The sequence below is a fragment of the Cyrtonyx montezumae genome, unplaced genomic scaffold (genome assembly GCF_038088225.1).
Source record: "Cyrtonyx montezumae isolate F1298 unplaced genomic scaffold, pur_monq_1.0 scaffold_18, whole genome shotgun sequence".
Classification (NCBI taxonomy): Eukaryota; Metazoa; Chordata; class Aves; order Galliformes; family Odontophoridae; genus Cyrtonyx; species Cyrtonyx montezumae.
The window spans coordinates 3,928,250-3,953,028 of NW_027071914.1; the positions used below are offsets into that span (position 1 = coordinate 3,928,250).

The window sequence follows — 24,779 nt, forward strand, 5'->3', positions numbered from 1 at the left end:
AAAACTTTCGCCCACCCTCCGCTCCAAAAGTTCGGCGTTTGGGTGACGTCAGACGCCGCGCAGCCAATGGGCGCGGCGGCTGATATTTTGGGAGGGGGGAGGGGTGGCACCGTGCCGCGGGCGCTCGCCCGGCTGCCATGCCCAGTGAATGGAGAGCGGCGGGCGGGCGCGGCAGCGCCGCGGGTGGGAGCACCGCCGCCACTCGTCCGCCCCTCGCCGCCTCCCGGTCCCGGCTCTGCCGGCCGTCAGCGCGCGGCTGCGGGCCCACGGCGGCAGCAGCCGAACGGCGGCGGGCAGCGCTTGAGGAGCTCGAGGCGCTTTGAGTTGCCGCCCGGCGCCTCCGCGGGTCACCTGCCCGGCCCAGGTGGGGCGATGCAGAGCGGAGGAGGTTGCTTGGGAGATTGCCGCCGCTTCTGATGGATGTTTTGTGTGTATTTATCTTCGCTCCCGGTTTCTCTTTCATCTGAGGACGCATCTGGCTCGAGCTCTGTTAAACTATCTGCCTTCTGGTACCGCTCGTAGATAACAGAAGGAAACCTGAGCCCGAAAGGCAATCCCCCACCTTCTTCCACCTAACGTAACCCTTTCAGGCGCCTTTGAAGGTTTGCTGGTGCTCCGGCGATGATGGCAGTGGTGGGTTCCCTTGGGCTGTTCTAAGAGCCTCTTGCATTTTTTTTTTTTTTCCTTTTCCTCGTAGAGGCATTTCATCTTGAAGGGCCGGCTGCTCGCACACTTTTATACCCGCTGGAGTGATCAAGAAATCATGTCCGGTGGAAGAAGTGCGTTTCTGTGCCTTGGAATTATGTTGGGCTTTTGGAGCTCCACGAGTTGGACGCCTGTTGGAGGATGCCCGCATAAGTGTACGTGCATTGCTTCCAACGTGGACTGTCATGGACTAGGACTCAAAACTGTACCGAGGGATATTCCCAGGAATGCGGAGAGACTGTAAGTAGTAAACATTAAGGGCTCCTCAAGTACTTACTGAAACACCTGGTGTGAATTTCTCAACACCTGCCTATCGGTGTGGAGTACATAGTAACAGTAGCTTAAATAATGAAACATGAATTAATGTTTTCAGGAGGGAAGGGGAGGAGCTTTTCAGAAGTTACATGTATCCTACTGCTGCTCTTGCTTAAAAAGAATAAAGAAAAAGAAAAAAACCAAGCACAAAAAACACCATAAAAAGCCAGTGGCGTGTTTAGAGCTTCATGGTGTTTTCCAGACTGCACTAGCAGATGGGGATCTTGATTTGATTTTGCGCTGACTCGCTTTCAGTGGAGCTTAGAACTCTACATGGAATGATCCCAGGAATAATCACTGTCACTGCGACCACCAATTTAATATGCAATTGGAAACCTGGGTGTTTTCACCTGGTGGCTGGTAGCAGTTTCTCCTTGCTTAGCTTTCCCAGCATGGTGACTTCATCACTGGAAAAATCGACTACTGGCATAAACTAATGCAAATGGATAAGAAGTCACATTAAAGCAGTCTCTAATTTCTGTCTTAAATTGCTTAAGTTGGAGTTATGGGGAAGGAAGCTTGTTATTTAGTTTTAAATCTGCTTCAGGGTTTACGATAGTATAATACTGTGAGGTGCTTCAACTTGAAGTACAGGAGAACATTTTGAGTGTGTGTGGAGTACATCTTCTGTATTATAACTTAAGAGTGTTTCAGCTGTCTTTTTACTTAGCAAGTTCCAAAGGGGAAAGCTAAAATCTAACTTTAGACCTCTGATAGAGTTTTGACACTGACTAGGTGCGGAGGTGGCATCTCTTGACGTTGCCTAATGCATTGCACATGGCTTACTTCAGAGTACCCGATGCTACAAGTCTAGAGTGGGAAGTTGAACGGCTCTGATCTGGGCTCCGCTGATGACCCTAGGAGAAGTGCAGTTAGTTGTGCCTAAGTGGGTACTGTTACTGTCCTAAGTGTTTCAATTTGTTGGCAAAAAATGCAGATTCAATGGCTCAACTTCCTCTTTTATTTCCTTCTGGATCATAGAGTTTGGGGGAACTTCAAACTCTCAAGTAGTTTTTCCCTAAGAGAACTAAATGAGGTTACTAAGGAAACCAAGCTTTCATATATAGAGGCTTTTTAAAAGCTAAGTTCTGTCCCAGAATGAAATTTTATAACATCCTTGAATGTTTCTAAATTCGTTTTATAGTGCTGGGAGACCTTTTACTAGACTATTCCACCATCTTTAATGTTCTGTAGCTGTATCAGCCTTCTTTTTAACCCCAGCTGCTTGAACAATAGTTTTCAGATGTCTGTTACTGAAAACTTTACTTCTGTGCATGAAGCTATGTACTTTCTAAAACAGGCAACCTGGCAATCTGGGCACTAGTAAACACAAGAAATACCCCTCCCAACCTGGTAGTGTAGTGAGCCAGCAAGGGTAGGTGTAGCTGTGTGATAACACAAGTATTTGTATCCTTCATCTGAGAGGTGTGTTTATTCAGTTTAAAAGTTAAGGGCTGGAATAAAACTTTTACATTTCAGGTTAAAATGATTCACACATGCAGTTAGCTGTCCACCTGAGAAGCATTTGAAGAGCAACACAGCAATGTATTATTGCCTAGGTTTTGGGGGGGCTGAATTCACTTTGTTACTAGGTTTCCTTTGTGAGAATGTACTGACTAGAGATGTTGGCTTCTCTTGTCTTTTGTAAGAAGCTAGGCTGAAAGAGTAAGTTTCTTGATCTTCTTATGTTAAGCTTTAAAAAGAATGAAAGCACATGTAATCATTTGTGTTTGTAGTTCTGATATTTTTTGGTGTAGCTTAGAGATTTTAATGGCTGCATGATGAACAGTGGTAGCTGTTTCACAATATTCAGTTTGAATCTTTAACCTCAGAGATGCTGTACTGATGAATATGCTCTATGCTCCACATCTTTTTAGTCTATTTTGAAAATAGTGTATTATTGGAGGATTCAGTGGCTAAAATATGGTGGGAATAGCACAGAGTGGATCCCACAGTAACACATTCTATAGTTTTATGAACTTCTTCACTTTTTATTCTCAGTCTGCCATGAGCATTTCACTATTTTTTATACTGTTTCCTGTCATCTTCATTACAGCAGTTGTTTAAAGCTTGTGTAACATCTTTCAAGTCTAGATTTCCAGGCCTTGAAGTAACCTGAATTTTCTAATTTGATCAGTAAAGGGAAAGACCTTAATCCTTTGCTCTTAGGTGAAATGTCAGTCAACCACTGGATGTATCAGAGGGCATCCTTTTCTTCACAGTCTGTGATGTTCTGTGCCTATGGTGTAACAGTGTTGATGTTCAGTCTTTAACTGGTTTGTTCAACTTGTAATCAGTTTTTGTCATTGAGCTAAATAGAGACAAGTACATTTAATCTTGGAAAAATGTTTACGTGCCTGGTGTGTGGTCATCAAGAAGCTTCTCTGAATTATTTTCCCAGCAAATTTTTATAGCTGGCATTCTGTACTCTTTTGAGCTAAAAAGAATTACATACTGATTTAAGTTGGAATCTTTTTGCCTTAATTAATGAGAGATCTAACATCATCACATTATTTTGCCACTAAGCTTGTAGAGTTATATTTGTACAAATGTTACAGAATATTTTGGCTACAGGAACCAAGTTTAAAATTATATAAATTTGCATCAACATGAAACTCAAGGAAAACTGCAGATGTAACTATGAGAAAAGATGATAAAAATCTTAAGGGGAAAAACATCTCTTGTTGTGAAGTTCTATTACATAAGCTAGTAAACATCTCCTGATATTACAAGAAACAAACGTCACCAGAGCTTTTATTACTTATTATTTTGAAGTAAATGACACATGCTTTTTTTTGTGTTATTTTCATTTTAGCACTTTGATGATATGATTTTTATAAAGAGTTGTACCTATGATTTCTGTCTTCACGGGTGTTCACAGATTAACTAGTAATCACAGAAATGGCCTTATGAGTAGCCTAAAATTTTCCTTAAACAGTTTCATCTTTAATGGTAGCTTTACAGTTATAGCAAGTAGTGTTAGGCTTGTGCCGCATTTTACCTTGTTATTATGTTCTATGGTTGTCTTCTAATTGTCTTGTGTAGACTGAAGGTTTTGCTAAGTTAGTTCTCATGATGAGCTAAAAAGAGAGGCACACGTTTGTCAGAAATGGTTCTGTCTGGAGGTGGTGAAACAAATACTTTACATTTCCAAGGAGTAAACCCCATTTATGTTCTTTCTAGAGAAAGACTCCCTAGGATAACCCACAACTCATGAAAGAAGAGATTTGCGTGAAGTTAGGTCCAAGATGTGTATGTCTAAGTGCAGCAGAAATATGCCTGACTTCGGGGCTTGTTGTTAGTAGCTGTTAATGCATTCCCCGTTTGTCAGGTAACTTGACGCCCTACCATCAGGTTTAGAGCTAACTTTTAGGGGTGAACACAGGGATTTTTTTGTCCAAGCTGTTGACCTGGCAGTGTGTTTTCTGCAAGTAACTGGGGCAGAAGGTAAGAGTTTTGGAAATAAGAATGTGAAAGTTTTTATGGAAAAGTTTATACACTGTATCTTCCTGAAATGTTCCCTAGGGCTGCTGCTTCGGCAGAGCTCTTTCATCAGAATTTGCTTAGCGATACTTCAGTTCTTCTGTGATTCTGTGTTTATGTGGTTTTCTTCAGTAGAAATGTTTTCTGTATATGTAAAATATTATACTTGTCATTTTTTATAACACTTAGTGATGCTGACAGTAAGGTTTAGTTTGAAATTGTGTAAATGTAGTGAGCAGATCAAAGCTACCTCATTGATGGTTGCTGTATTCCTCAGCTCTGAAAAGAACAAGTGACACGCAAACTGCTGCCTTCTGAGTCAGTATATACTCTGTATGAAGGCTGAGCCTTTGCATTTTTCCTTTGATTAATATCTTGTTCTCTCCCTGTTAGCAGCACGTTGTGTCTGTATGTCAGAATTCAGGAGTTTAGCCACGTTGATTTGTTGATCAGTTTACACTTGGTGGCTTATAATCTGGTTTAACTGATAGCTTTTGTGTCATTTTTTTTTGTTTTGCCTTATAATTTGGAGGATTCTTTACCTTTCTAAATTGCTAAAGCTTGCAGGGCTAATAAGTTCTGTGATTTGCTTGAGTAGCTAAATTGAGCATGTCCACATTTAGGTGCAATTTAGAAGCTTAGTCATCTGCTTGCTGTACAGTTTTCATGTGGTCTGGGGTTTGTTATACAAATATATTATTATGGTGTTTTTGGCCTAGGTGCATGTAGCTGCTGAAGTTGTGTTGGTTTATAATGTCTTCAACTTCCTCCATTTTTGTCTCTGAATTAAATCTTAACTGCTGTCTTGAATGCTGTCAAATTATTGCAGAACACGATGTTAAACACGTACAAATAATACTGACTCTTACATTTGTATTGTGCTTTTTTAGGATACTCCCCATTACTGCTTGTTTGTGTAGTAGTTGTCTCCAGAACTCTGCATGAGGCCTTTCTTTCTCTCTAGATAATGTAGCAATAAATAGACATATGACTTTGGTTTTGAGGAGGCTACTAATCAAAGGTACCAATCCTGGGGAGACTTGACTGAGTTGCTTAATTTAATTTGGCTAATTTCCCTCTAATAGCTTAACACTGTGTTTGACTGAATGTGGAAATGAGCTATACGGGATCAGAGTCTTGCACTATTAAATATGTTTTGTTGTCTTGAAGTGATGAAAACAGGAAGGGCAATACAAGTAGCTGTTATAATTCTGGTAGCTACGTTAGCAAATAATGGAATAAAGGCCATCACTGTGTTGTGTGCGTTGTACGAATTTGGTTAAGATTCTGAAATTGAGGAGGATCAGATTACTTACTTGTGTGTTCTCCTAATGAATGAAGCTACTCGTGTTCTTATGCTCTTACTTTTGTTGATAAGTGTTGATTCACATGAAATTCACATGAAAAATTAGATGAATGGAAATTTCCCCTTTAACAAACAGCTGTCTTATTTTTAGGTAGTCCTAAAGTATAGACAGTGTATATTGCTTTTTGCTGGAATTTATGTATTTGGCAGTAAAGTATATGCCAAAGTCTGTGTAGCTCACATATCTTGATGGATAACTATACTGAAAATAAATAAATTCTATTTATTTTTACATTTATCTGTATGAAAATCCCTGTGCTAAGCACTGTTTGTCTCTTGTAAACTGATTGCTGTGAAGTCATTTGACCGTCATAGCTATGGAGAATGGAAGCTATTGCTTAAATATTGCATTTCTGTTGCCTTACACTTTACCCACGATGGATGAATGGAAAACAGTTTTGCTCTGAGTTTGTCAGGATCCTTTCCTATTCACAGCTGTTCTCCTGTTTGTATTTCTCATGTGGTGCCTGCTGTAGTTGTATAATATTCAGATTATTTTCCTGCAGACTCAACTTGAATTGAGCTTTCTTTGACATCTGACTGAGGACTGTAATGAACGTTTGCGTAATATTTCAAGCAAGCTAAACACTTTCATTTGCATATTTATTTTTTTAAATCTGAAGAACAAAACCCACCCTCAATAAAGTCTCGTTTCCTTTATCCTTTTCTTGTTTCCTTATTTACTTCATTCTCTGAATTTGAACTGGCAACGTGTAACTAAATCTTTGAAGTGACTTAACTAAATCCAATTTGGAATGAATGTCAACTGCAAGTTGTGCCGCCTCCTATCTTCAGACGTGCCTGTGGCATCATAAGATGTTACATTATAAAAAATGAATGCTTGAATGGCTGATTCTTCTTTTCTAAGTAAGCTTGGAACTCAGAAAGTTCTCAGGAGAAGGTTAGCTGCTGGACGTAAATGTAACTGTGCCACTTAATACTACCACTGAATCATCTCACATGTTGTGTTAATATTTATAACAGACTGTGGGACATTCTTCTTAAGTAACCTAGTACGTCTTCATCCTTTTATATCTGCCCTCTTCAATTACCGATATGGGTCAGGTAAAGAATTTTGGTGGCAGTGTTGAATGCTTTCCAGTAGCTGAGAAAAAGTTTGCCTGTGGCTGAGTCTGCTTCTCCAGCACTAGCAGGACGTGTATTAACTTTAAGTAGAGTCAGCTTTCTGGTTTTGCCATGAAGATGGCAGCTGCAGGAACCAACATGTACATCCTCTGTCTTCTTGAACAACTTCCTAATGGGGGAGCTCTCTTCTCCTTCAGCTTAATATTCACCCCTGCTAGACAAATAAATATTATGTCATCACTGAGTTGGGACAAAGCAAGTTTCTAGCTTCAGATGAGGAATTCTGGAGAAGAACTAATGTTACTTCAAATGGGAAAACTATTTGAAGAAAAATAGTAGAATGACCAGAAATAAAATTTGACAATTCCTCTGGTGATTATATCCATGTATTTATGTTATGAGGATGTGTGGATGAGTAAGCAGTCTTGTTCAGAAAATGGTATGGTAGGAGTAAATTTTGTGCACCATTCTCTTATGAATTCTTTGAGATAAATTTGCAGCACATGCCTTGTCTCCTTTTTACTCCTTGGATGGCAGAACACTTAATTGTTGATTCAGCTACGTTATCATAGTTTAATATGGATCTAGGCTTAGAGGCTGTTGCTGTCATTCCCATTCCTTTTAGGTTCAGTAACAGGTTTTGCTTGCCAGTGTCTGGCTGTATAGATTTGACTTCTTTTGGTCTATTTTTTTTAAAGTAATTCTTAAGGAAAAGATGGGTTCCTGTAATCTGATTGCAACATAGCCCAAGCAGTTTTATTTTCAGTATTTTTAGTCCTTTAGTCTAGAGACCCATATATTTAATTTTAAGATCTTTCAGTGTTGTTCAGTCAGATGTATCATTTAAGATGCTGAATGGCTCTCAGGATTGGAAAGAACTTTTCCACTGTAAAATGGCCTTGTAAGCAATTGGCATTCTTTTGTAATGGTATTAAATATGTAGGTTGCTCCAAAAGTAATGCCTCCTATTTATTTCCATAGAAACTGCAACATAAAGAATAATAACGCAGAGCAAATTCTCAGCTGCAAAGCACTATTTTTCAACATATTCACCACCATTAGCTATGTATTTTCCAGTGGTGAACAAGAGGTTGCATGCCCCACTCGTAAAAATATGCACCAGTGGAGTTGCCCCACTGTTTCATGATTGCTATGACATCGTTGTTGCTACGGAAATGTTGCCTGTGTGGTCCATCTTTCACTGATTTGAATAGATGGGAATCAAAAGCTTTGAAATCCAGACTGTGTGGTTGGTTTGGTAGGACAGTCCAGTTAATATTAGCAATGTGCTCCATGGTTTTCAAACTGGTAAGGGGCTTGGTGTTATCGCATTCCAAGAGGAAAAATTGTCATCTTCTCTGGCCTGACTTAAGCTTTCAGCTTAGCTTTGTGATGTAGCATCAGGGTTCATGGTTTGTTCAGGCTGCAGGAAATCCAATAGGATTTCTTTCCTATTCTGGAAGACAGTGCACATCACTTTGCCTGACAAGAGCTGTGTCTGAAACATTTTCTTTGATGGGGAATTCACACTTCACCATCCCACTGCTGTTTTGACTCTGGCTTGTACATGATGCTGCTGCCACGTCCCTGGTAATGACATGATCTAGGAAGCAGTCAGCTTCATGTGTCTGGACCTTCAGTAGGTCCACACAAGCTTGCAAATGGTGTTTTTTCCATCCATGCTTGTGTGAGCACCTGGCACAAATTTTGTGATACTCCAGTGTTGCCACTGTTGTGTTGATGTTCAGCTCCTTACACAGTTCCCTGGTTGTAGTCCACCTATTCATGTGAGTGAGCTGACTTTTGGTGGTGTGACAGCTGTGCCATCTGGAATGTCTTTCACATCACTGTTGTCACTGGTGAAATGCACCATCCGCCACCTCACTGTGCTCTCATCCACTGTTTGATCTCTGTAAATGTTCAGTGAATGTCAATGAATGTCAGTGGGTGCCATTTTTCCCGCAGGGAGAAATTCAATCCTATGCCTTTGCTCCATATGCCCTTCTATGTCAGATGCCATTTTGTCAGAGTGCCCCTCTGCTGCCATCTATCGCGCTGCAGAACACAATGGAGTGTTGGTGGGAAGGTTCAGCCTTTACTGCCATCCCACCCACATCCGCCTCTGACATCATGGGCCAACAAGAGAAAATAGGAGGCACCTCTTTCAGAGCAGCCCTCGTACAGAAGAGATCTACTCCCTGCCTTGAAGTTTAAGGGGAACAGGTATGTGGTGTTGTACTCTCCTAGTAAGTTTTGCAGCCCATATCTGCAGAGAAGTTAGAGAAGAGGTATGATTTAAGAGGTTGGTTCTTACCTCTCTGCCAGTTGCTTTCAGTGTGTTTTTTTTTATTTTTCCCTTAACTGAATCTGGTCTGTAAGTTGTCTCTGTCAGAATAAATGTCTTATATTTCAGTTCTATACCATCTGTTTGGTGCTGCAGTATGTTTTTAATTCTTTGATTGATAGATTTCTGGAGCTTTTAATTAGATTTTTACCTTTCTGTCTAGGAGTTGCTGCTTTTTCTGAGACCTTAATCTAATTTTGTCCCTCGTAGGGGGAAATCTCAACTGATGGTTATATTGATAGTTATATTCTTACTTACCCTGTCCCTGATGAAGGGAGCATTCTCAATGAAGGTCTATGCTAAAATGAAGAAAAAACCTTCCTGTTTTAAAGCTGGAGTTGTCTAGATTTTTTCTATCACATGCATTTTAATTAGGTTTCCATATTTCTTGATCTTATCTGAAATTTCAGAATTGATTTCAGAATTTGTCTTGCTTACAAACTCATGTTTACTTACGGTTTTTGTGAAATTCTGTGATACTTCTGCAGAAGTAATTCTTATGTCAGTAAGACTTCTTTGGAGAATCCTCTGTGCCTCTTGCATGGAGGTCAGTGGGATTACCTTCCTGTTGAACTGTACGGTGAATAATCAACACAGTCTGTGTAGTGTCAGGTTACTAATGAAGTTCCTCAAACACCTATTACATCTATTTTAAGCTCAAGGAATGTTGACAATTTGTAGATAGCATTCTTATAGTTGATACCTCATTGGCTGCTACTCCTATCTGTGTTCGATCTGAGGTGCAAGGCTGCTAGCAGTGATGCTATCTATAGGAGTTTAATTGGAGAGACTAAACCTCTTCTGTTGTGTGGGGTTACTGTAGTCACTTTATGCTATGCCTGCACATAGAGGCAATCAGCCCAAATGAGTAAGAGGAATCAGCTGTCTGTAACTTCTCAGGATGTTTTCTCAGAGTAGCAATTGTTCTTGCCTATATAAATTGAAGATCCTACTTTTTATTTCAGTCATGGCTCCGTCGTTGTAGAAGATGACGGTGTTGGTTATTTTGGCTCTTGATGAACTCTGTTTCCAGATGTATTTTTTTGTCTCCCACTTGGGTGTTTTTACTTTGAAAAAATGAAGAAAAAGAAAAAAAAAGTGGGTGTGAAAAATTTTTAATTCCCTATAATTTTCATGATGTCAGGATAAAAAATGTAATTCGAGTTACCCTACTTTTGAGTCAAGGTCAGTGCCTGATATGTACTGACCTTTACCACTTTGCTTCTTTTTCTCTATCACTAAACTCTTTTATTTTTTATTTTTTAGTCTTTGAAAGACTTTTTTGGAGCTTCTTTGTAGAATGCTTAATGTAAAGAAATCTTGAATGATTATAGGGGTCCTTCTATATGTGATGAGAATAGAAATGGTATTACATTTCTTATTACCGAATTTGAGGTGCTCATATGCCAAATCACAGCCCTATAAAAGGTGTTTTTTAATGTCTAGCTCCAAATTGTTTTTCCAAGAGGTGAATTACGGCTGGCTGCTTGACTCGCAGGGAGGAAGAGAGGGAGAGTGTTCTGTCCTGTGAATTAACATTCTCATGAAATGTTTTAATCGATAGGCACTTAACTAGTATGGAAATAATATGCTGAAAACAGACATCCGTGCATTCCTGTGTGTGCTAGTAATTAAGTGACTATTCCTTAATTCCCCTTCTTTCACTTGGTCGTATTCCTTTGTTCCCATGGCTGGTGTAAAGAATGTGATAGCGAGGTTGTATAAAATAAATGTATTAGTAGATTGCAAAGCAGCTCTGCCATATGTTGTGATAGGAACACTAATGAGTGAACTTGACAGGTAAAAAAAGTTACAAATGGTATGCTTTAAAAATCACAAAAGAGTTAAATGTTTTAAGTCAGTTCAGTCGATCTGCCTGTCTGTACTGAAGTTGTCGCTGCAATCTTTCTCTGAGTATGTACTGGTGAATTTCTTTTTAGCAGCATTTAAACTTGAGGGAACTGATTTGGCAAAATGGTTAATAACAGTAGCTAAAGCAGATTGTTACAGGTACTATGTAACATCAGCCGAATGCAAGAACTTGGAAAAGGCTTTTCCACAAAAAGCTTGACCCAAAGTCGGAAAGATTCTAATTCCTAATTTCAATTTTTCTTTAGTTTTCAAAAAGATGACTCTAAAGTGGAAGACATTTCCTTGAAATTTAGCAGCCGTGTTCATTGGAATGTGCAGTTTCTCCAAGTGTGGATGACCAATTAAGTACAGTTGTTAACCAGAGATCTATGAAAGAATATAATTTCACCTCATATTATTTTTTTTCTTACTCTAGAAAAGAACAAAATGCACAGAATACTTTCCTGCCGAAGTTTTGGTTGCCCAATCTGTTTTGGGATATCATCTGCAACATAAAACTCATAAAACAGATGTATTCACGTGACATCAAGCCTGTTAAAATTTATCACTGCGTATGTGTCATCCACAGATATGGAGACACTAATGTTTAATGAAAATGGATATTTTGTTCAAATATCACTCAAAGAATTTTAGCAAGGCAAAGCTGCATCCTGAAACTAGTTCAAATGTCCTGTTAGCCATGATGCATGTTTTGCCTGGACTTCAATGGAGCTTTAATTTAGGAATTTTTTTTCTCCCAAATGTCTGAAATGCTGACTTCAGAAAACGCTGGGTGAAACACGTTTGTTTGGTGAGGGTGGTAGTGGTTACAACATCACTTAGTGAGATGGGAACTTTTAGGTTACAAGGTCTGAAATAGCTCTAGAGGGCCAGCTGTAGATGGTAGCAGTCTCATGGAGTGGAATAACTTGGTATGAGATGGTCATTTAATAGTATAGCTGGAGAGCAAAGAGGGAGATTCATTAGAAGGAATTGGTCTGGGGAAGCAGTACTCATGCATTTCTGAAATGACTAAATACAGTAGGGTGGTGAGCTGGAGAGAATATAGTGGTGAAACAAGTTGCATAATTCAAGTTCTTATTCAAGTGGAAGTGGATATTAAGGAGAAAAGCCTTAAGGCAAAGCCTGGTTCTTCAGATTGAGAAACACATCTGGATATAAGTTTCTCAGATAAGAATGTGGAAGTATAAGAAACAGGCCAGCCATCCTTTTGTGCAGTGATTTTTAATAGCTAACAGATGAAAAGGCAGGGAAACTCCTGGGGAAGTTCTTTAACTAATTGCTTATGAAGATGGTTAGAAATTGGAAATGAATTATTCCCAGTTGATGTTAACTTTGTTTTATATAATAAATATTATCTAAGTTCATTCTTCCACAGTTCTTAAGTAAGTTAGTGACTTAGTGCAAAATGATTTTATAAGTGTGAGTAATTTCAGCAAGTCAAAACATCAAATAAATATGCCTAGTGTTGTTCAGAAACACCATGAAAGCCATTTCACTTTGCTTCAGCAAACCTTGTGTTGAAATCCTAAGGCTGTATAAGAACAAGGACAGAAAAGTGAGAATCTACTTAAGAATGATGAAGATTGCTAGTGATTGTAACATCTGGATGCTAACTTTGTCAAGTAAATGCACAACATCCTTCAAATTGCTTTCTGTATTTTAAAGTAGCCCTACATGTTTTATGGAGACTTCTTGGCTTAATCTGCTACTTAGTAGGCACATACACTCAGAGTGGTTCTTCTTTGAGGGGACAGAGTTGGTGAAACTGGATGCTTGTTAAATTAAAAAGAAAGGAAAAAAGAATTCAACCTCTTTGCATTTCCAGGTAAAGGTCTACTAGGAAAAGTTTCTAGTCTTTGTGTTTCTGAAAGTTGGGGGGGGAAGGAAATGAAATCAAGTTTTTGTTTTAATTTCAGGCTTCAGTAAGATCACTTGTTTGTTGCTAAAAGCTTTTCCCAAGCTGTCAAGTCTTACAGCAGGCATCATAACAGAAGCAAGTGTACAATACTGCAAGTGTTAAACACCTGATTGTATTACTGAACTGAACAGACACTGGTTCCCTTCAGCAGGTTGCACAGGAGAGCATCCAGGCAGGTTCTGAATATTTCCAAAGAGGCACTGCAGCCCCTCTGTGCAGCCTGTTCCAGTGCTCTGTCACCCTCAAAGTAAAGAAGTTCTTTTCTTTCTCACGTTTAGATGGAACTTCATCTGTTCCAGTTTGTGTTCGCTGCCACTTGTCCTGTCTCTGGGTGCTGCTGAAGAGAGCCTGGCCCCATCCTCTTGGCTCCTGCCCATTAGATATTTATACGCATTGAAAAGAACCTCTCTCAGTATCCTTTTCTACATGCTGAGCAGTGCCAAGTCTCTCAGCCTTCCCTTGAAATGGAGATGCTTGGGTTCCCTAATCATCTTTATGACCCTCTGCTATTCTCTATCCGGCAGCTCCCTGCCTGTCTTGAACCAGGGAGCCTCGAACTGAACACAGTTCTGAGCTCCACATGTGGCCTCATCAGAACAGAATAGAGGGGGAGGATCATTTCCCTTGACCTGCTGGCCAAGCTCTTTTTAGTGCTTCCCAGAATGTGAATTAATTTGTGTGTGTGTGAGAGAGAGAGAGAGAGATACCTTTGAAGCCCAAATGGGATGAAGATTGAAGAGTGGATATATCTATTAATGTTCTGGTGAGATCGACCATTTTATAGTTGAAAGAAATGTATTCCAAACAGTTTGACATTCTGTTTTCTACCTGTATACCTGTTTGGTCTTTGGAACAGCACTGGACTGTTTATTACCTTTCATATTACAACAAATTACAAATTACCTTTCATATCCAAACAGATGGTACATGTTCAATATGAAAGATGAGGTAGGGTTATAGAAGTTAAATATGAACAATTAAATGAATTCAAGAACTGAAAAGAAATAACATGAGAAATAATGTTTTTGTGTCCAACCATGACTGTACTTTCGCTTTACAATGTGCACACATCCTGGTTTCTGTAGCAACTGTTCTGACTATTTTCCATATTTTTATGTGTGCTTTGTGTTTAAAGCTTTCTGTTAACTGTTCTACCTCACCCCAAACATAAAGGAACAAACTCTCTTCTGTGTTGAAAGAAGACTTGCAATCATTAAGGATGGAAGGGAACTTAGGGAAGGGCTCCTATTCCAACCCTTGCTCAAAGCAGGCTCACCATGAAGTTCAGACTGGGCTATTCAGGGCTTGAAAACCACAGCACCTTTGTGCAGCTTGTTCCATAGCTTAACTACTTTTCTAGTAATGCTTTTTTAAATGATCAGATGAGCTTCCATGTCCTGGTTTCAGCCAAAGTACCATTAATAGCACACTGATATCTTGGTTGTTGCTGAGGGATGGGAGCAGGCGGAGCTGCTCAGCGGGGAAGAGCTGCTGTCCTTATAGCATGGCAGCAGGGGATGAGGCAGAGTCAGGACAGGTGGCCTGAATTGAGCCAAGGGTTGTTCCATACCACATGGCATCATGTGGAAGGCCATAAAGCCGTGAGGAGTTACCTGCTTGTGTGTTGCTGGGCAGGTGGTCAGTTGGCAGGTGGTGAAGCCTATCGTTGCTGGCAGGTCATTGGTCAGCAGGCAGTTTTATAGTGACTATTGCATTTTTGTTCCATTTTCCTCTTCTGTCTTAGTAAATAGTTTTTTATCTCAACCCACAAGTTCTGTTTTGTTTTCAGTTCTTCTTGTCTCCACTTGGAGGGGAGCAAGCAAACAGCTGTGTGCTGCTCAGCTGCTTTCCTGGTTAAGTTGCAACACTCCCTTGTTCCTATTCATAATTGTTTTGTCTTTTTATTCTGTGTACCTCGATTAAAAACTCTTGCTCCATCTTCAGAGCAACCCTTAATTTTTGGAAGACTGCTATTCAGTCACCCTGAAGCTTGTCCTTCCCTAGGATAAATGAGTTTAGCTTCCTCAAACTCATCTTACATCATCAAGACCATTTCAGTGGTATTTTGCCAGATTTGATCAAGTTTTTTAGCATCCTTCTTGGACTGAGGGGCCTCAAAGTGGACATGGCATTCCAGAAGCACTCAGTGTTCACTGTTCTCCCACAATTCACGTAAATGGCTTCAGCTTAGAAGGCAGGCAGGTTGTTCAAGCATATTTCACTTTGGATTAATCTGTTGGCTATTTTCGGTCATCTCTGTGCCTAGAAACTGCTTCTGGTAGTATTTATACTCCATGTCTTTGCCACGCAACAAGGAAGCGAGGCTGATGTTGACCAGCCTGTACCTTGCTGTATCATTAATTTGAAGGCAAATGCAGTGTTTACCTGTTCTATTTATCAAATACTTGTTGTACTTAGGAAATGTCACTGTGGGGGTGCACTTTTTCAGACAGATCTCATGGCACTAGATGCATCCTAGCTGTTCCTGCAGGTTAGGATTTCTTTCGAGATGCTTAACTCAATCCTTTACCATTACTGGTTATTTCTTTCTTCTTAAAACTTCAGTTGTGAAGGCTTGCAGGTCTATGTCAGGGAAGACTTACAGTCTGACACTAAACCATCATGTTTTCCTTATTTATTTTTTTACAGCTAATGTACTGCTCAAAGCTTTTCTTAATGCCCATTACCAGTCTGAACTTTAGCACAGCTCTGATTTTGCCAGTATCATCCCCTTGTGTCTGGGCAATGTTTCTGTACGTCTGTACCATACCTTCTCTTTCACTGCAGCTGAGTCACAAGATGCCTCTGTAGCCCGAGTGGTGTTCTGATGTACCTGCTTGTTTTCAATTAGTGTCTGGATGGAGTGTTCTTTTGCTAAGGTTATTCCAGACAGCTTTGTGGAGGATATCTCCTGCAAGTCTCCTGAATTCTGAAAAGTTAAACTTTTCTCAAGTCCAAGCCTATGTGCAGCTACGTACCACCTTCATGCTCCTCAGTGTTTTGAACATTGCTTTGTGGTCACTAAAACCAGCAGTGCTACTGATTATCACACCCCAACTACCTTATCTCGTGTGAGAGTCGGATCAGGAAATCTTTACTTCTTGGTTGGCTCATCTAGCATCTGTGTTTAAAAGGTACTTCTGGTACCACCTGGAAACTTCCCAAGTCATTTGCCTACTCTGTGCTGCCTTTCAGTCAGGGAGGTTCAAGTTCCTCATAGGAGTCAAGGTGTGTGTTTGGAGGCTTCCTTCCATTGCTTGAAGAAGGGTGTGTGCCGTCCTTCACCCTGAGTGTGCGGTTGTAGCACATGTCCACCAGTGACTGTATCACTGACCTCTCTTCTGACCCAGACCAGCCTGATCTCAGTGTTCCTCCCACCCAGTGTGAAAAGAGCTCCAGACATTGGAGAAAAACCTCTCCTCTTCCTCCATGCATGCCTTTGAGAACCCTGTATCCAGCCATCAGATACACATTGACAACTTAAGCAATCCCACCATATGTTTATTTTAATTATTTTGTTGTCTTTCTGCCTCTGCATTAAGAACTTCAGCTCTTCCAGCTTGTTTCACAAGGTCTGTATTTGTGCACTGGCACTCGAGTTTAATCCTGTTTTATCGTTCCTGCAGACTCTTTTTGTCTGGCACAGATGGCACAGCCATGTTAGATCTTGAGTAGAAGAGTAGCCTACAGAAACTTTAAGTGCAGAGGTGAAAGGCATGTGAGTGTAACATACACTCCTAGAACATTATTTGGCCAGCATAGCATTTTCTTTCTATGTATGATGAAACTGCAAGCTATAATGATTAGTCAGGAATTCTTGCAGGCTGAAACAAACATCTATTTCCTTGAAGAAATAGTACTTAAATTACTTGTCCATTGTGATGCTTTCTGCAGGTTTCAGGTATGACTGAAAACAGCAATCCCCTTAACGGGAAATTTAGCCTCTCCTCTGCAGGATTTTTCCTTGGTTTAGCACCTGCAGTTTGCCAAGTGGTTTTTTTTCCCCCAAAATGAAACCGAGGACAGAAATGTGCTGCCTGCGAGCAGCTCCAGGTCGTTTGGGCACTTAATGTGAGCCATTAACCAAGCTACTGTAATGGGTTTGGGAATGGCTGGTTTATTCACACGATTTAGACACCTCTTAAGATCAGTTTTCTCATTGTTCAGACAAAAAGAAAACACTCTGAGTCATATCCAAGAGCCTTCTGTAATTTGAAGGAACCATCCTATCTTTTTTTCCAAATTAAAAGCTGTATTGTGTAGGTGCTTTCTAGCTATTGTGTAGCAATCGAACACCGAACGTTTTCCGGAGGTCAAACAGTCCAGCTTCGTGCATGTGGTACTAGCCAACAGCAGCAATATAAATATTAAATGTTGGACTGTAAATTTATTGTTATTTTGGCTTAACATGACTATCGAAGTGACAAGGTCCTGATACTGCTGTATTAATATCCTTTGTGCAGTACTCATGTTGGTGAAGCTCAGAATATTTCTGAGTCCTTTCAGGACCTGGTGGTTCTGGCAGGTCTTGTTTTTTTTCTATGATGTTCATTCCCATATTGCTTCCTCTTACGGCAGGGCAGAGACAGAAGTCTGTATTCTCCTGTCCTGCTACTTTCTGTAGTTAAAGGCTGTGGTAAAATCTCCCCGTAATCCCGTATTTAAGTTCAGCAGGTGGGGCTTTCTCAGCCTGTATTCATATGCCGTTTTTCAGCCGCCTGCTCATTGCGATAGCCCTTTATTTCACTCTCTCCACTTTGTCAGCCTGTTTTTGTACCGGCCATTCTGTGCGAGTGTAGCAGATGAACTTTCTCTAGTGCTGAATATCAGAGGTTAGTCAAGGTTTTGCACGCTGCTGGCTCTTGCTCCACCTGTCTGGTCGATGGTGGCCTTCACTGCTGAAAGTGCTTTGCTGCTGACAGTTTTGTGGCCTGCTGGGACTTTGAGTCCTTTTTTGCAAAGCAGAGCAGCTTCTTGCTCAGTCAGAGCCCAGCCTGTAGTTGTTGCAGAGGCTTGCTTTCTCCTATGTACATAACTTTTTTCCCTTTGTAACTTCTTAAGGTTTCTGTCAGCCTAATTTTCTGACGTTTTTATACACCTCACCAGTGTACTGTCTGCTCCTGTTTATTTGGTGCTGTCTGTGTAGTTAAGCATGAACTCTGTCTGATATTCCAGTCTTTAATAATCACATTACACAATATTGCCACTACCACTGATTTCAGAGGGAAAATACTAGCAGCTGGCTGCTGATCACCTTGTGTGCTCGGAGGTCAGTTTGCACCCAGTTTGTTTGTTACACTAGTCCATATCCGATCAGTTTGATCTAAAGGGAGTTTGGGAAACAGCACCAAGGTCTTGTGAAGTCATTGTGGAGGTATCCTCTGTTCACTTGTACTCTGCACAGCTGGTCATCTCATCACAGTAAGGCGTGGTTAAGGATAGTTCTATTAATTCTGTTAATTCTATTAATTGATGCTGTCTCCTCCCATAACTTTATCCTTTGTGTTCTTCGTGTGTTCAAGTATGAAAAGCTTGGATAAAATTGTTATTATCAACAGCCTAAAATGGAGCTCTTACAATGTTAAACGTTGTTCTCTGTAAGCAGCTAGCAAGAGTGCAAGCTATCTCTCTGGCTCTTTGAGTTGTACAGGGTATTTCTTAAGTAAACTGAAATTATGAATGCGCTTCATGTTCTGTCTAAAATTAGTTCGAAGGTGTTCCACATCTTTACAATTAATTGTAATGTGGAATATTTAGAGAGTACCAGTCTTCCCAGAAGTCAGTAAAGAAAGTATTTTTCTCATGCTAATTTGAGAAGTCAACTGTTTCTAGTTTGAGAAGAAAAAAACCAACTTGGCTTTTTACATAGAGGTGGAGTGTATTATTTTCTCTTTAATGAAATGAGCTGAATTTTTTTGTGTTTTTCTTTACAACTGGAGTTCATGCTTGCCCGAGTGTTTTGGGAACTAATGGAATTTGTGTGTTTCATAAAATACCATCCTAGGTCTTTATTTCCTGCATTGCCTAAGTCGACTTGGAAATATGTTAAATCTGAAGATATGCAGATTGTGCTGCCAGAGGGCTTCAGGGTAATGTTATAACTGAGTAGTTTATCACAGTAACTTTGAAGTTGTTGGACTGAAGGCACAAGAGAATTGCCAAGTGCCCTCCACAGGGAATGACAGTCATTTAAGGCTAGTGGCAGTCCGTGCCTGTTAAAGGGAAATGAACTCCATAGAAAAAAATTCTGGAAAATAGTTAAAATAACAAAACAGAGCGTGAGTGTCCAGAGACGAACCACAACCAGACAGACTGAAGTGCGTCCGCTTGTGAAGAAAGACGCGTCTCTGGGACGGCCGTGGTGTTAGTGTTCTCAGTCTATGAATTAAAGTGTTCATAGAGAGGGACTCACTGAAGAGCCTTTTGCCCCGAGCCCCACTGCTAATTTTCAGAAGCACTGAGACTTGGTTTTAAGCTTCCAGAGTGCAGTAGGCATCCAAGTGAATGGTTAACTTACCTTGTGAAAATGCAAGTTTTCTCTAGTTTACCTGTGTGTGTGTGTTCATGGTTACCCTGCAGAGTGAACTGGGGGTTGGGCAGACAATGGAAAGAGGCAGATTTTCAGGGGATGACTCAGCTGTCATTGTAGCAGGTGGCTCGGATCGACCAAGTCCTCTAGCAGTGCAATGGCAAAACAATAAAAGCCTTGTTTCTTTAGACTGTGTCTGCTTGAGTTATTTGAAGGTATTGGGCTTGTGTTCTGTATCAGTAACTCTTTAGGATCAGAAACCTGGATTGAATCGTTATCACTTTGGTTTTAGCTTCATAATTTTGAATCTGTTACTACCAAGTTGATTTATCATTTAAAATAAATTATTATGACTCTGTGACTTCATATTAAAGGATACACCTATATCCCTGAAACATCACGACTAAGTTCATAAAGAAATTATTTTTCTTTTACTCTTAATGAACTTTTGGAACTTCTGTAAATTTGTCCTAGCTGAAGTTTGCTTTGATGTGAGATGTAGGTGGCAGGTGGACTCTTTATCTGTTTGCTTCTTAGGAAAATTCATTTTATAAATTTTGAATTGCATAGGACATTAGTTTAATGAAATCTGTTGTGAGAGTGAAGATTGTCTTGGTGATTTATTTATTGCAAATGTGACATAAATGCATGTAGTTTGGAACTGGTACACAGCAGAGAGCTTCTGTTCTGAGGTATTCTGAATTATGTATTTGAGATTCTGTGACTCAAAATACCTATATATGAATAAGTTGGACAAGAAAGAATCTTAGTGCTGTGTAACTCGGGTAACAGAGGTCTTCTGAAGTGTGTGGTAATTAATTCTTCTTAATATAGAGTATGCACCTTCTCTACTGCTTCTATTGAATTCTTTATTAATTTAAAAGGGAGAACATCTGAGGACTTGAATTGTTCTGACTGTTGCTCGTGCTTCCCTTCTTTATGGATTGCAAGTTATTTTCCCTCTATATATTTTTCTTTTCATGTAATGTCTTTTTAGATTAAAGACAAATAAATTAAAAATGTTTTCATAAACAGCACCCACATAAGACTTGTGGTATTAAGCACTGAGATGCAAAGTCAGCTACTGGTATCAAGATGTTGGGTATCAGAGATGATCTTCTGTTTTGTTACTCAGAATGACACTGCTTGCCAGTCTGGTACCCCAGAATTCTCTGAAAGGGAGACAGACTGCTTCACGCTAGAAAATTCGTGGACAATGAAAAGCTTTAACCAAATGAAATAATTGAGTTTCTTTTAGGAACTGAATTAACTTTAAGCAGCTTCTTTTCTGACCAAAAGCTAACAGGATTAAGCCTGGAATTTGGCGCTTTTCCTGATCAGCTGAAACTGCAGCTTAGAAAAATCCTTTAAGGAGAAGCTTGTCTTAAAGCAAATATTCCACTTGCAGTTAAAACCATCAGGCCAAGTGGCTTTTGCGTACCTCTGAACTTGTGTAGTTCCAGCCTCACAGGCTTAGTAAAAACAACAGCAAAACAACAACAGCAAAAAAGCAAAAATTGTGAGGAGTTGCACTGAGAACTGTGTACCTAGGAGGCATAGCTAGGGAGTCAGAACTAGCTCCAAGGTGGCACCCTGATTAAAATAAATAATGTTTACGTATAATCTGAAAAAAGGTCGGGGCTTAAGTTAGGGATTCAGCTAGTTTTGTTCATCTCTTAACCTAGTTGTACACCTTGAAATTTTGAATTACCTCAGGGACTGAAGAGCTCGAGGTTTCATCAAGTAACACATTGATGATTGAGTAATAAAAACTTACTGAAATATGGATTTTTAAAAATAATTTGCATCCTTTACATGTCTGCATGAGCATTTGCATTTTTTATAAGGATTTTGTGTTTATAGGTGTAATTATTAAATTACTACTTTTAATTTGGAGTTGCATCAATCAGCACCTGATTGCCTTTGATTATTTTTTTTAAATAAGGATCCAAATGTTCTTGTTGTCATCTCAATTCTGTTCTTATATATGAGATAATTACAGGCTCATATTGTCCAAGGTGAATGCATATTTTCTCTGAAATATGAGAGTCCAGAAGACAGAATTTTAGAGTACTTAATACAATGTCTGTGACTGCTGGATTTACTCCAGAACTTATAAACTTAGTGAAGTCCAAAGATGAGAGTGGTCATCAGGTAGAACACTGTCGGGATGCTTGGGGACTGTTGGGTGGCTCAGAAGAGTGACTGTCACCTGAAGTGATGTAACTGGAAGTCTGTCTAGCACTTCTGGTGTGGCTTGAAGCTGCATAGTGGCATGATCCAGAGAATGCTGAAGATGCTTTAAAACACTTAAATGTCCGTCATTTAAGTTCGCTAGACTGTCTTGAAAGAAGACATGCTTATGCTAAAATGAAAAGCAGATTGATAATAGGGAATTAATATCAAAAGCTTTACTAAAACTGGTGTTGGTGACCAACCAAAATAAACCCCTCTTCCACAGTGGTGTTTCATTCGTATCTTTGGGACATTATTTATATGAATGTGAAGAGACCAAGAGTTGTAGCTGGGCCTGTGTAATCTTGGGGCAGGGTAGGTGTTCTGAGTAAGATTGAAGATCCACTTTGCTCACACAATATGCAAAATGCAGGAACTTCACACAATAGAAATTGTGTGTCGAATGAATGTTTCTGCAGATAGAAACTTATTGAAGCTAAATATTGTTGTTAGAGTTTGGTTCGGTTGTGGTTGAACTTGATGATCTTGAAGGTCTTTTCCAACCTGAGCAATTCTGATTCACTGATTTCACTGTGACATTATAATTTTCTTTGTCTTTGATCCAGTTTCTTTTCAAAGCTGCTTGTGCATTCACTTCCAACAATTCTTGTGAGCCATGAAGTATTTGAAAGTCAACTCAGATCAGATGTTAAGGTTTAGCTTTTTGTAGTTGAAACCCACTAGTGGGCTCATAATCAGCTGTCAAACTTTTTATAAGGGAAATATAAAATATTAAGTTGCCCACAAATACCAGCTGTAAACCACTGAAGTCTGCAACAGTTCACTAACTTTACAGTAACTAAGGTTAGTTGAGAAGGGGGTAACCTGTGGCAATGGGCTTATTTTCGCAGCAGTGCTAGACCTACTCTGAACAGGAGGAGGAAGTGTTACATAGTAGTTTGTCAAAGTATTAGTCTGTTGTTCCTCAAAGGGCAGAGGAGCCTTGGGGGAGAGCTTGTTTCAACAGGTAACTGTTCAGAAGGCAAATACTCATTTATTTTATTTATTTATTTTAATGAAGAGGAAGCAGTTATCAATAAAATCCAGAGGGTTAAAGTAAGTTTACTCTGTGAAGAACGGTTCTTTTACAGCTTAGGGTGCTGTCTAAGTAACTTTACTTACTGAAACGGAAGCTTTAACTTAGCTACTGGTGTTCAGAAGGCTTGAACAGGATGGTTGATCGTATGTATACAGTGTAGGCTGTATCAATCTACAGGAGTGGAGGAAAAAGCAGTCTAAGGATGTGTGTCGATCAAAGAATGTTTAAGAAAGTCTTTCTTAGTATAGAGTGCTGCAGAACTTGCTGTGGGGAGAATGCTGAATAGCAGGGAATGTTCCTGGGGCTGGAAAAAGAGAACAGGAAACGATGTGAGATTGGTCTCACAGACTTGAAGGGGAAAAATAAAGTGTCCTGTGTGGCAGTAATGAAGCTCCTTGTACACCTGTTCAATGATGAGTGAATGTGTTGTGCTGAGAATTAGCACTTATCAGAATGGGCAAAATGAGGGCACAGTGACTTCCTTCGCTCTGTGTGCCCTTCAGCAGACTGAGTTGGCTTGGGAGAATTCTGACCTGCTGATTGCTGTGCTTTGGTAAAACTTTTGTTTGACACCTTTGGAGGAGGAATGGCATGAAAAGCAGATGGGAAACAAGCAAATAAAATACCAAGCTATTTGTGCACTGTTTACTCCAGAGTTAATTCTTCCAGATGCCTTTGCAGTCAGGTCACCCTGGCGCACCAGTGAGTAGTTAATGATGCACCAGGGTTGAAATAATGAACTGCAATCACAGAGGAAATGAAGCTGGAAAAAACTGAAAAAATGTAGGCTGTGTCTCAAAGGTATTCCCTGAGAAAAGTGGCTGTTACATACTGTTAGGTACTGTGGAAATGCCCTGTCATTGTTTTGTACGGTGTAGTGGCTTTCTCTTTTTGTTGTTGTTGTTGTTGTTCATGTTGTTTTGTGGGCATTTTTAAATGTATTTGTTTTACTTAAATTATTCTTAAATATCGTTGTCCTACCTAGGTTTGTATCAAAGGTCATCTATTTCTTATAGTTAAAATGTAAGGATTTTTTTCCACCTGTTTCATTATCATTATACTTTGTTTTTGGTAAGGGAGCAGAATGACTTCTATTATAAAAGGACATACTGGCTTAATGTGCATAAAGCAATTCAACAGTTTATTCTTTTTTTCTAAACCATTTTATGGCTTAAGATTTTTGTTACCAATAGCCATAAGGAATGCATGTCAGTATTGTAGGACAAATAGGTGTTACTCATTGATACTAGCGTATCTTACGTACTGTTTCAATTCTGGTAATGTACTGGTTCAATCTGGTAATGTTTTGCTTATGCCTTAGATTGAAAATGCTTGGAAAATGTATATAAATAAGACTATATGACTTCCATTTTTAATAGCAAAGATCACTGAAAGATTTATCATTGTGGAAAGCGTAGAATAATTGGACTTGAATTCTAGGACTAGAGCTTTTTACACAGTCCGTAATCTGTTCTTCTTTCACGATGCCCCTGGCAAGTGAAGCTGCAGTAGCAAAAGATGAAGATCTCACACTGTAGCTTCCTTTGACCCTGGCACAAATCTTGTAGACAGGCTGGGGTGAGTTCCTTTTTTGTTTTCTTGGTTGGTTTGTTTGTTTTGGTCATTGTAAATTCCAAGCTTAATCACCATTAGTGTTGATACCACTTTTGTGATGGCCAGAATGCACTTGGTTATGGCGTGATTTATACAGAACTGTGTTTAGTTTTTGTTTCAGTTCCAGTAAATGAACTCACCAGCATGTCAAAATGACATTAAAAGGAGCTTAATTTCAAATTGGCTTGCTTATGAGGTTTAGAGAACACATAAGAAAACAATTATATATGTTTACCAATTTGAAGAGTCATTTCCTCCGATGAATGAGTA

At 39.7% G+C, this 24,779-nt stretch overlaps 1 protein-coding gene across 1 annotated transcript in view; it reads left to right on the forward strand.

Moving 5' to 3' along the window:
• The first annotated feature begins 763 nt into the window (after nucleotides 1–763).
• The window catches only part of SLIT3 (slit guidance ligand 3), a 464,100-nt gene continuing 440,084 nt past the window's right edge, over nucleotides 764–24,779 (forward strand). The window contains exon 1 of the mRNA XM_065734486.1: nucleotides 764–945. Within this exon, the coding sequence (XP_065590558.1) occupies nucleotides 764–945 (182 nt within the window). The remainder of the gene's footprint in view (nucleotides 946–24,779) is intronic.